The sequence below is a fragment of the Silurus meridionalis genome, chromosome 19 (genome assembly GCF_014805685.1).
Source record: "Silurus meridionalis isolate SWU-2019-XX chromosome 19, ASM1480568v1, whole genome shotgun sequence".
In the NCBI taxonomy this organism is placed as follows: Eukaryota; Metazoa; Chordata; class Actinopteri; order Siluriformes; family Siluridae; genus Silurus; species Silurus meridionalis.
Genome location: NC_060902.1, coordinates 1,365,625 through 1,379,107, shown reverse-complemented (window position 1 = coordinate 1,379,107; position 13,483 = coordinate 1,365,625). Strand labels below are relative to the sequence as shown.

General features: G+C 40.2%; 1 protein-coding gene across 4 annotated transcripts in view; it reads left to right on the top strand.

Annotated features, from left to right (window-relative positions):
• The window catches only part of kcnab2a (potassium voltage-gated channel subfamily A regulatory beta subunit 2a), a 61,771-nt gene that overhangs the window by 28,132 nt on the left and 20,156 nt on the right, over nt 1-13,483 (top strand). Inside the window, exon 1 of one of the 4 annotated variants that reach the window (XM_046875542.1) lies at nt 8,686-8,970. The exons of the other annotated variants lie outside the window; for them this stretch is intronic. Coding sequence (XP_046731498.1) covers nt 8,762-8,970 — 209 coding nt within the window. The 5' untranslated portion in view covers nt 8,686-8,761. Of the gene's footprint in view, nt 1-8,685; nt 8,971-13,483 lie in introns of those variants that run through there. 4 annotated transcript variants of the gene reach the window in all.

Below are 13,483 nucleotides of genomic sequence, written 5' to 3'. Positions count from 1 at the left end.
ATGCATTTCTGCTCACCACAGTGGTCACACAGAAAAGGCTGTATGTTTCTAGTTCCTTTCTGGCAGTCACTCACATAGTGTTTTTTGTTTTATGCACCATGCTGTGGTTGTGTGTGAAAATCTCAGGAGATGAGCAGGTTCTAAATTGCACATTAGTCACATACTTCAGACTTTTTTTTTATTCTGATGTTTAACTAAAGCTCTTGGCCTGTGTCGTGTTGCAGGTGTGCATGTACATAGCTCTCATTAGAAATACAGAGATGTTTGCTGTTTTCATGTGAGAGAGAGAGAGCATCTGTATCACTCATTCTGACCCCCTCACCTTTAAAGCGATGGTGGTGCGCCAGGTAACACTAGCACATGGCATGTAGCAGAAACCGCAGGCTGATCCTTTATCAGTGATAGGAAGCCCGGATCTGCAGTGCAGGACGTTTACAGGTTAAAGTACTCTGAGGAATTAAACGTGAGACGTGACGGGGAGGGATTGATTTACACGTCACTAATAACTGCTCCTAATGAAGACACCACTCAGAGTCATGCTGTTATTGGATAATAATCACTTACCATCATAGAACTGATTCATTACTTATAGCATCATGTTTACAGTTCACAATGAAGTGTTCATTACTGTTCTCACTGACATCTTTCTCTCTCTCTCTATCGCTCTATTTTTCTATCTGTCAGTAGGATCGCTGTCTTTTTCTAACTCTCTTTGTATAAGATCTTTCTCTCTTTTGCCTCTCTCTCTTTCTCTCAAGTTTCAAATGTTACTTTATAGGCATGAAGGCTCTGTCACGTTCTCTCCATCTTTCAGAATTCGATCTCTTTCTCTCTCCTGGATCTCTCTTTTTCAGAATGACTTTTCTCTCTGACTTCTTTTTTACTCAGTTGGATTTCTTTCTCTCTCTCTCTCTCTCTCATGTCCTCAAATGTTTTATTCCTCTTATGCCAAAGTACATTCCTTCATTTCTTCTTTTTTTGTTTACTTTTCATTTTTTAAATTTTACTCATCTGCAGTTATGTTTAATTATGAGAGAGACGGCATTTTTTTATATTTGTCCTGAAAACTACCTAAAAATGCTACAGAACACGGACACTGGAGATTCCATTAGCTTAGGATTAGGAGATTCCAAGACAAGAGGAGAGAACTTTCTTCATCTTAAAGTTTAGAGTACAAGAAACAAAAATAAAGAGAAATGAAATATAACTGAAAAATAAATTTTTATATATATATATATTAGAATGAGTGATTTATTGTAAGCATTTGTTGTAGAACTGTAAGAACAGCTGTGAATTGACACCTTCTTTTGACCAACAAAATTCAACAACCAGCTTCACATTTCTCGGAAAAGTAAAAATGTTCTGCTTTGAGACAATGTTTATCGTTAAAAGCGCTATACAAATGAAAATGAAAAGTCACTTTGTTTGGAAATTTTTTTTTTTTTTAATATATCACAGATTCTTCTGATGTTCCTCTCAGGAGAGCAGAAAACCTCTGGAGGAAAAAGTCGTCTTTTTGTTAGAAAAGTTTAAACTGATGTAAGTACTCATTTTGTGGGTGCGATGTGAGATCTAACCACAAGGTGGTGCTCTTGAAAAAGAAACTGCAGCAGGCGGCGAACCGGTCACATTTCAGCGCTTTGATCGATGGTGTCGGGTTTGCAGTGAGATGCTGAGCTGGGACCAGTGTCTCGCTGTGAGGGATATCTGATGCTCCTCTGAGGAACTCGTACAGCAAAACATAGCTGAGTCGAATCTCCCAAGACTGTCAGGCATTAATATTTAATTGAGTTTAAACCAAATACTTTTCACAATATATATCATCATCTCGATTCTGATTAGTCAGAAGGTGTTGCTGAGTTTCCTATAACACCAGGCTTACGTTAATGCACCAGTTCTAATTATAACATTGTTTCTATAGCAACCGCTCGTCCACGTGAAACACTTCACTGCTAACTTTGACTGTAATCATAAATATTACGTAAGGAGACATTTATACATTTTTATAGAGGTTATAATGTAGGTAAAAACAGGAGCATTAAACTGCATTTAATGCAACACTAAATGGATAAAAAGTTAGTTATCAAACAAAAATGATGTGGTGTTAGAGGAATATTTAACTGAGACTCTTCACACCACACAGTGGCTGTTTTTCATATATAATGAAAAATTTTTTGAGGAGATCAGATTTGGATTAGAAAGTCTGAGGGTCGGGGTGAAATCAGGCAGGATGCTCTCAGGGTACAGTCGGGATCTGCTCTCGTGTCGGGTCCAGTTAAAGATCTAGCTGATGTATCATTAGTGTCACGATTCCTGTCCTTCTGTCAGCGTGTGTAGTCAGTGTGTCACTCAGTGAAAATGTGCTGATGGCCTGTGTGTGTGTGTGTGTGTGTGTGTGTGTGTGTGTGTGTGTGAGATAGACAGGAATCTGCTGTGCTCAGTAGAAATGTCCAATCTGAGCCTCCCTCATCCTGACAACATTCTGCTCACTGCTCATGTACAGACCTGCTGATGTTTAGATTCTTTATTAAATTCACATACAATATTACATTTTTTTCTGCAGTATCAGAACCCATTCTGATTGGCCAGAAGGACCGCATTGATTCTGTAGCATGGCTCATACAGCAGTTCCAGCTGTCACGTGAACACCGGGTTTATATTGATGTGATTTTTAATGTTAACGTTTGTATCTATGACAACTAGTACACATGGACTTGCAGTGCAACACCCTTTAACATGATCTGAGTAACTGTATTTATTAAAGCTAAATGTGAAATCGCTGATGTGAAGGATATTAATGTTAGGAGAAGTTTCCCATTTATAGAGGGAGTGTTTGTGAAGTTTCCCAGCACCATTAAATTGTTCAGGATAAGAGAAGTGTAACGTAAGAAAGATGAGAGCGATGAAATAGAGAGAGTGTGACCCTGTCATGAGACAGAGAGGGGTTTAGTAGATGGAGAGTGTGATCCTATTGAGAGAGAGAGAAAGAGGGAGAGAGGACTCTTCTCGTCTGGACTCACTCATTTCAAACGGCAGGCGGAAATCACGCAGGCCAAATCGTCATACGTTTTGCTCCCACGCAGTACAAACACGTGATCTTTTTCAGATGTTTTGGTGTGAATGATTGACTCTTGTGAAACAATTAAAAACTAAAGATTAGACGCCTTGTTCAAATTGATCTGGATTAGTGTAGACGTAGCCAGAGAATACAGACAGGGTGCTGTACACACTCTTATCATTCTTACTGACCTCTAACACACACTCCGACTCCGTGTTCTCCCTGTCGTGTATTACTGTTTTCCTTTTCCTGTCTAAAAGTGTTCTACAAAGACTTATGCAAACCATAGAAGCGCTTCATTTTGGACTCCTCCAGCCCTCTATTTAGATTATTAGCAAGAAAACGAATTTGAGCTTCTTCACCCAGCGGTGTCTCGAGACTAGATGTTCTGGGCATCGCACAAGTAGTCACATGGATACAGAAATCAGAGCAGCTCTGCGAGCCTAAACACGACAGTGAGGGGCATCTCGCATGAGCGCTTGCTGTTCCACAGGTTATGTAAGAGTGTTCTCCTCGCATCACTGCTGCGATCTCGACACGCTTCGTCCAGTCAGCATTAGAGGTCTGTACTGTTTTACTTTTTATTAGAGAAACTCGAGCGGTTCTGACGAATTTTAATTCGACCCTGAAATGTAGCACACAGCACGAACGAGGAAAAAGCAAAAAATTTAAATTACCACCGTTTATAAAAGTTTGTTTGGTGCGTAATGTTAAATTCTTCTTGAAACAAGTGGAATAACAGCATGTAGAAAGTTTTACACAAACATATCGGAGTTGTGATTGAAGAGGACCTTATCAACCAAATCTCACTTTCTACCTTCATCAAGCCTAATCGACCAGATCTTCCTGAATCTGTGCACAGGGGCATTGTCGTGATGGAGCAGGTTTGGGTCTCGTAGTTCTAGTAAAGGAAAAATGTTATGCTCCTGCAACCAAAGACGTCCTACACAACTTTGTGGGACCAGTTTAAGGAAGAAGCACATATATAGGTGTCCTAGAACTTTTGTTCATGATTTTTCTCTCGCTGAAGTTGAGATCCTGAGTGGAAATTTCCAAGTAGTCAGATCTTTTAGATAAAGTTTTCTGAAGACATGTTGTACGGAATCTGGTTTATATTTGATATTTTCATTGTGTCGCACAAACACAATGAAACGTCAAATATAAACCAGGACGAAACACATATTAGTGGTAAAAGTCGGGTGTCTATATATTTTTGGCCGTATAGTGTGCAGTCCCTGATTGGTCATAGTTCTGTAGAGCAAGAAGATATATTTGAGAAGCATATGATTGATGGAGGAGGTGGTTGGCTGATCTCCAGTACATCCTTCTCTCCAATCAGTCTGAGGCCTGTGCTAGCAAACACACAGTAAATCACTGTGTGTTTGCTGGCACAGGCCTCAGAATGATTGTGTGTGAGACGCAGTCAGAGCCGTGAACGTTATAATGTCCCGATATTGTGGGGAATGTTGTAGTGATTGTGGGGTTTTGATTACAAGCAGGAGTTCAGGGTGGTGCCGTGTAGAAGATCCCAGTCGTGTGCTTTTTCTTTTTTCAACTTCAAAAGGGGAATAAAGACCTCCTGGTTATGGCAGTTTATATCATGAACGTAGCTATAAACTGATTGAAAAAAGCACAGCTTGTCATTTATTCGTCATTTAGAAATTGAGGGTGTGTGAGCAATAAACACTCGTGTGGTACTATAGGAAAATAATCGCCGTGTAGGTGGTAACAGGAACTCTGTGACACATTGTGCAGTGTGTTGATGCCTAATCAGTAGATCAGCTAAAATACCTTTATGGATTTTTGGTGTGAAGTTCAGGAACCTGTCTAAATCCTGAATAAGGGCAGTGTGTGTTATTGTTTTAGTTCAGAACCCCATACACTCCTTTATCTCCTGTGTATGGACTCTGTGACCTGGTGAGTAGCTGAGCTTTACGTCGTTTCCCAGCGTTGTGCTTATTCTTTTTTTTCTTCTTTTTTTTTTTTTGATGAGGGTGGAGGTGTTGAGTAGCCAGGAAATGTCCTCATAGCTGTGGACATGCAGGACATTGAAGCTGGTCAAATGCTTCACCTTGATCTCTTTGATGTAAATAGGGGTTTGTGTAGCCCCTCCTTGTTCTCTGGTGATCCACAAGTTCTTTGGACTTCTGGGTGTTGAGTGTAAGATTATTCTTGGCTCACTCGCTGTCAGGTGCTGAACCTCGTCCCTGTAGGCCATCTCATCACCACCACTGGTCTGCGACCTTAATTATGGATTTAGAGCCATGAACAGGTCTGCAGTCGTGGGTGAAGAGGGAGTAGAGGATTGTGCTCCACACGTAGCCCTGTGGTACTGCAGTGTTCACGATGAGCGTGGAGGAGCTGTGATTGTTAATCCTGACAGGCTGTGGGCTGTAAGTTCAGAGAGGGATTCTGGTGCCAAGATCATCCTGAATGTGGAGTTATAAACTCTTTGTATAATCACCTGTTTTCACAAGTTTCAGATCTTGAACTGTAGATGTATTCATTTATCGCCTTATTTTTTGTTTAGTTTTGGTGTAATCAGTCCAGTTGTGTTTATATTTTTAACTCATTTGGCATAGAAAGTATTGGTTTCAGTGCACGTATAGAAGCTGAAATAAATATTATAATGTGGTTATTGTTGTTGTGAGTGGAGGGAATCTCTCAGACAGGAAGTAAAGTCTAAAGGTCTAAACCGATCAATGACGTTTGTCCGTCACAGGATAAAATTTATTATTTTGAGAAATTAATTGTTTTGATTGTTGGGTTTGTGTACACACTCGTGCACTCACACTCGCAGAAACACGCGCACACACATCTCAGAGTAAATGCTCCAATTAAATGTTCACTCCATTTCCACGAGTGTGTCGAGCAGCTGTGAGTGGAGCAGCTGTTGCTTCAGTCTGATTAACACAATTTGCATAATGGATTTTTGTCACATCCATTTGCGTGTGTGTGTGTGTGTGTGTGTGTGTGTGTGTGTGTGTGTGTGTGTGTGTTCATTTTTTAGCACGTTATATTAAATGCAGCCTCACCCTCAAATAATTAAGCTTGTCCCTTCTAATTGTTTAATCACACACAGAACTGGGGAGAGATTTTTTTATACAAATCATCTGTAACTCTTTATTGATCAGGTTCCTGATCCACACTTTCACCTGAGCGCTGACCAGACGCCTCGCTTTACCCCTTTTCAAATCAACACAAACACGTTGCATTGCACAGCAAAGACGCCGCCCTCCACTACCGTTCACTCCTGTAGAGATTAAAACAAAGGACGTCCCAGGACTGTGTAATCTCTAATCCCTGATGTGTTTACACACACACAGGTTTCATCCTGGAGGCTTTATTAAAGATTTTTCATTTTCCTTTTTAATAAAAATACACTGATAGCATCATGCCGCGTGATGAGTTTCAGGTCGCCATCATGATGAAGTCTAATTGCGTTGTCATGACTCCTGGTTTTCTGTAGTGTCACGTTACCGGGTTATCATGTTTCTGATCTGTGTGTGTGTGTGTGTGTGTGTGTGTGTGTGTGTGTGTGTGTGTGTGTGTGTGTGTGTGTGTGTCTTTAGTACTGCATCATTTTCAAAACACAAATGGACCCCACAAATACTCAAATACTCACAAACCTACACTATATGGTCAAAGATGTGTGGACACCTGACCATAAGGTTGTGCTTCTTTTTGAACATTCAACATTCAATATTTATTTGCTGTTATAATAACCTCCACTCCTTCAATAACCTCCACTCCTCCACTCTTTCGATAACCTCCACTCCTCCAATAACCTCCTCCACTCTTCCAATAACCTCCTCCAATTTTCTCCACTCCTCCAAGATTTGTGTGAGATTTCATTCAGCTTTAATGGTGTTGGTAAAGGTAGAAAGATGTTTGTAGATTTATAACAGGAGATCTTGGACTCCAAACTATGTAAAGCAGATCTTCATGGAGCAGGCTTTGTGCACAGGAGCATTGTCATGCTGGAGCAATTTGTGCTGTTTGGAAAAGCCACATATGGCTGGAGAATCATGTGTCCTAATACTTAAGCATATGTAGTGTATATAAGGGTAAAGAGTGCTGACGCTGTGTTTACTCTTCATGCTGACGTTTGTCTTGACGTCACCTGCAGAGCTCTTGGTTAATTCTCTCCTCAGTGATGAACTTTGACATCGTTCCTCATGTTACATGTTAAACTCGTCCAATTCTGTGTAGAAGATTCCTGTAAACTTAACCGTGTTATTTTTAGCTCTAAACACCGTAACTACATCTTCTGTGCTTCTCATTAACTGACTGTACACACACACACACACACACACACACACTGCAGTGTGAGAGCACAGAGTTGGTGTATTAGGTTATTTGTAAAGTGCTGCAGTCAGGTGAGAGAGAGAGAGAGAGAGAGAGAGAGAGAGAAAGAGAGCGCGCATGCTTCACTCGTTTTAAACTTTCACTTTTTATCCTTTTTTCTGACTTTGACTTGTTTTATGTTAACGTCAAACAGTGAACAGACAGAACACAGTTTATCATCCATCATCTCTCAATTCACTTTATACACACAAACACACACACACACACACACACACTCCTGCGTGCACACACACTGTTTACTCTCTCTCTCTCTCTCTCTCTCCCTCTCCCCATTCCCCTCATGCCCCCGTTCCTTTACACTCTCTCTCTCTCTCTCTCTCTCACTCTGTTCTATCTCTCCATTCCTTTACTCTCTCTCTCTCTCTCTCTCTCTCTCTCTCTGTCTGTTCTATCTCTCCGTTCCTTTACACCCTCTCACACATACTCTCTCTCACTCTCTCTGTTTACATACACACATACTCTCCATTCACACTCTCTCTCTCTCTCTCTCTCTCTCTCTCTCTCTCTCTCTCTCTCTCTCTCCCTTCACTTAACACTTTCTCATTTAGTGTCTCTCCTCTCTCTTGTTCACTTCATGGTCTCTCACTTTCTTGGTGTCTCTTTTTTTTCTCTCTTTCTCTCTCTCCCATTTCTCACTCCTTTGCTCTCCCTTTTGTTCTCCCTTTCTCACCTTTCTCTACTACATCACGTTTTATCCATCTCTCTCTTTCTCTCCCAAACCTCTCACCACTGCAGCACGTGCTTTGTCCTTTTTTCTTAAACCCTCCCTCTTGCTCTTTCAGTTGACACCCACCACTCTCTCTCTCTCTCTCTCTCTCTCTCTCTCTCTCTCTCTCTCTCTCTTGATTTAACTTGAGTCGCCTCTCAGGAGCATTTCCATAACTGGCAGACCAATTACAGGCTCAGGATTCTCTGGGAAAGACGTCCAGTCCTGTCAGTGTTCTTTGTTTTTCTGTGTGTGTGAAGATTGTGATTGGAGGAATATCACCAGACCTGCAGAACGAGGAATGTATGGGAAGATCGCACATCACTCGCATACAGTCGAAGCAGACACCGAATTGTAGGTGTGTGTGTGTGATCACAGAGCTTCTCGCCTCACAGCACAATTAGACGAGAGAAGACAGAGACGGTTTCGCATGTGATGAGTGAATCCGAGTGAGATTTGCGCTCTCGCTCAGAGATACAGGAGAGACGGGTTTCCTCTTGTGCCCTGACTTTCGTGGTTAAGTTACAGTGTGTGTGTGTGTGTGTGTGTGTGTGTGTGTGTGAGGGGGAAACAGTGAGGGAACTAGAGAGGATTTTTGGGCTTGACTGCACTGCGTGACTCGGGTCAGGATGCAGGTGTCGTTCGTGTGCACAGATCACCGGTCCATGAGCCGCAGCACAGACGAGCGTCTAAACAGACAGAATGCCAGCAGCCCCAACGCCGGAACTCGCAGCAAGTTCCGAACCGTTGCCATGGTAGCACGCAGTCTCGGGCAACTCTCGGTCCAGAGCGTACCGTCCTCCAGCGATCAGAGCATGAGGACCGGCATGAAGTATAGGTACTCGATCACTGCTTTTCACCAGGTCACACATCATCATTATTATTGTTATCATTAATATAATAAAGGAAATTGAGACGTATTTGACACTGAAGTTCAGCAGGTGGTGAAATCGCACGTAGGGGTGTGTGATATTTACAACAAAAAGAATCTATATTTTTGGGGGGATTTTATTGATATCGATAATTGGACAATATCTTTGAGTGTGTTATTGTGCGGTATCTTAAGTGGATAAACTGCTGAATCCTAAAATTGTGATATTTTTCATATTCTGTGTGGTCAGTTCAGAGTTTAAATCGTGTTTAATAAGTAATTATTTATATTTTTATGGGCCTTTTTGTTACCTTTATAAAGCAATTTTTTCTAAAGGGTGTGCATCATGTTTTGATTCATGTTCTTGCATTTAATCAGTAAATTAGAATAATAAGAGATTTTGGCTGTTACCAAGCAAATCAGTATTTTGTAATATAATATACATTTTGAAATGTAATATAATTTAATTGCTGATTTTTTAGGGGGAAAAGGAACTTTTCCATGTGAGTAACTATATGAAATTATAATAATGTACACATTTTCTGTTTCCATATCTTGAATTTTGTGATCATTCAAAATGCATTTTAATAGACTGGAAGCACTGGAACCCTTTTTCTAAGATCTAACACACTAAGAGCTCTTCAATACACTGCAAAGCTGCACAGGGCAGTTAGAGCAGACTCTGATGGAGAACCTGGTTATCTTCAGGAAGAGATAAAGTAAGAGACGATCTGTACAGTTAAAAAATAAATAATTAAATAAAAAAGCAATAACATAAAAAACAAAAAGGCCAAGCCAAACTTATCCACCTGGTTTACAAGAATAAATGACATGGTGTGCAGGGGCTCTGCTGGTGAGATCTCACATGATGGCCAGATTAAAAATTGCAGGATTTCTGTAAAGTCTGTGGGCAGGGGGGGGGGGGTAGTGTCAAGGAAAAAAAAATCTTAAACTTTTAACAGAAACATTTAACTCAAACAAAATGCTCTAATAGGCACTTATCTATTTATTTATTATCATTCCTACTCCCATGTCCTCTAATTGTACAAATAAGTTCTTAACTGATACATTAAACTAAATAATTATTGTGTTGTTACCAATAATCTGTTTCTCACCCATGTATTTCACTTTTTCTCTTCTTCTGTCTTCTCTCTATCTTTCTGTCATTCCCCATTCCCTTCTCACTCTGTTTACCTCTCCGTTTTCTCTCTCTTTGTCTTCTCTCGCTCTCTCATCCCTCTCACTTTCTCACTCTGTTCACCTCTCTTCTCTCTCTCTCTTCTCTCCATTTCTTTCTTTTTCTCTCCCTCCGTCTGTCTCCTGTCTGTCTCTTTCCTCCTCTCTCATTTAAACGAATTCATTGTTAATTACATTTTTAGTTGTTGATTCGTTTAGAGAATAAATCATTAGTTAATGATTCTGAGATGTGGATAATTGTGTCATGACTATATTGATCTTGTATCGTGTGTGTGTGTGTGTGTGTGTGTGTGTGTGTGTGTGTGTGTGTGTGTGAGAGATTAATAAATAAATAGGCGATCACTAACTTTTAGCTGAGATGGGAGCTCTGTTATTATTCTGCTTACATTTATTCAGAACTCTATTGAGTTTTAGTTCTTATTCTAATTTAGTTTGAGTTGTATTGACGCCATGAAGTCTTTTAGAGTCTCATTCAATCCTGACATTAAGAAATCCTGAACACTGATGTGAACTCCTGCCACACACACACACACACACACACACACACACACACACAAACACACACTGTTTAGCTGATCTACTATAAAGATGCTCTTGGGGAAAACGGTGCCATCTCAAACAGTGTCACTGCCGTGTATAGTGAAAGTGAAAGCTGTATGTGTTATGGGCGTGGCTAAAGTGTGGACACTCCAGTGACATCTAAAAGGCTCAGAGCAGGAAAGAACGTTTGAAATACGGCACGTACACTTTTAATGATCGACAATTAGTAGTCTTTTTAATATCCGTTTATTTTAAAGTTAAAAAAGAATATTAGTCACTGTCTGTTTCTGTCTCCTGGGGCGTTTGGAAACTGGTCTTTGTGCACCGACTCGTGAAAGAAAGTGACAGAAGCTAGAAAGATAAGTGCATGCCTTTCTGGAAGTTGGGTTGCTTAGCAACAAGACGGACCTGTCCTGTTGCCTCGCCAAGGACGGTTCCGCTTTAAGACCCGCGTCAAGTTTCCTTACGAGGTAGCAGAGCTGGCGGAACTAAGCTCTTATGCAACAGTGGGTTAAAAGTGCTGCACGAACCCGGAGCCATTCCCTTCATAAACACACGTAGGAGATGCACAAAGCGTTCCACTCACTCCGTATTCATTTCTTTATTCATCCACTGATAAAAACAAATAGATGCAGTGAGATCAAATTGCTCAGACAATTATTAAGTATTGGGACACATGACTTTTCCACCCATATCCGATTTTTCCACCAAAAAATGTTGAAGGCATACAATTGTATTGGACATCTTTGGAGGCTGTAGCATGAAAATCTTCCTTCGCTTAAAGATCTGCTTTACATGGTTCGGATTTGGTGAAAGATCTCCTGCTATAGAGCTGTGAACTCTGACTGCACCCCAGACCTCTTCACCTCACCTACATCAGAGCCTGACTTTACTAACACCCTTTTGGCTGAATCAATCTTCACGAAATGTAGTGAAACATCTTCTCAGAAGACTGTAGCTACAATTGTTTTCTCCCTATATTGTAGGGTTTTTTGTTTTTTAACCCTCTACCTTTCACCAAAAGTATATCATTACATTTTCTTTGCATGTCAGTAAATATTCTGAAAAACAGCTTTTGTTTAGACAAAAGTATTTGCAACCCTGACAGAACCATATCTTTCAGATTAATTCCTCCTGTCATTCTATATGTATTTGTATCTCTCTCTCTCTCTCTCTCTCTCTCTCTCTCTCTCTCTCTCTCTATAATATTGGTGTTTGAAAGAAACCAAGTTTCAAGGAGATTGTAAGGATATTGTGTGATCTTGTAAAAGACGGCTGTTGGATTGGTTGATAGGGAAAGGAGATGACGGAGTCCTGATTGCGATGTTTGTTGAAGATGGAGAAAGGACTGGAGACTCCTGAACCTGTGATGCAAGCCTAAAGGGGGTTTATGATTATGTAAAGCCGCCATTCTAACAGACCTTCAATTAATTATCCTGTGCAGCAAAGCATTCGAGAACAACTCGATCCCAGTGGATTTTGCCGTTTCCTAGCTTCAAAGCTAAATTGTGCAATATTTTGACATGTCTCGAGTGTAATAATCTGCTGAAATTTCACACTGGACCTGTGGACAGATGGTCTGATTGGTGCATGAGGTTTGTGGATGAAAAAAGGGAAGAAAGATTGGATTATTCTCTGGAAAGTCTTCAATTAGCTCAAGTAGAGTTTGTTTGTTGACCCTTCAGGGGGCTAGAAGATCCAGTCAGAGCATTCACAACAAGACAAAGTATTTTATGTCTAAGCGAGGAAGCTTGGTGAATTTAATAATTATTTTTTTAATAAAACAAGTAAATGGCAGTGAGACATGGAGAAGCAAGCGAGGCATCTCAAGCTCAACACTTTACTGCCGAACCTCCTCATAATTCAGAACGCTGGATTTACAGACTGCTCCTTGCATATCGATTTCTCTGGAAGATTTAAGTACTGAACTGAAATTGACCTTCAGAATTTTAGAATTGAAGGCGGTTGTTAAATGGGACTGGCACTATTTCAGCGCTAGCAGTAGAGAGGTGAGCTATAAATCACCAGCTTCACTGTGTACTTACTGCTGATCTTACAGACTAGCTTTAGGTGTTCAACACTGCATCAGTGCTACAGATGGATGTGTTTGTTAAATCACACAGTCTTATTCATTTTATATCAGTAGGAATGATATCAGAACGGGATGCTAACAGATATTTGACAGATGGTTAAATGTTAAAAAGTAGCATTAAAACCATGAACATGTGCCCTTCATGAGGAGGCATGAGATGGAAATAAAATGGCTTTTTAAAAAAATAGAAGAAAAACCTTTCCATGTTTTTTAAAAGGTTTTGAAGCAGAAATGGAAATTGAATGGTGTTTTTGTGGAATAAATGGAAAAAGAATATTATGTAGCAGTCAACTGGAATGGGGTTTTCTCTTGCCGATACAGATATTTAGTGCAGGTTTTATTTTATTTTTTGTCTTTTTGGCCGATTTTTATTTTTTCCACTTTCATCTAATTAAATCTAACTGAGGCATGATGCAGTAAATTGCTTAAACATTTATTGAACACTACAAGCCACAGGTTTTGGTCCCCATGTCTTCTTGTAGCTTAAACTAGCTACTGAAGGCTCGAGAACAATACAGTTATGAAAAGTTCTTTTCATTCTCTCTCCAAATAAAACATCATATTTACCCAATGAAATATATAAGGCAAGATTAAGAACAAAGGATTAGAAGTTTAAGCCCTCAGAAACACCACACTGATGGTCGGCTGGCG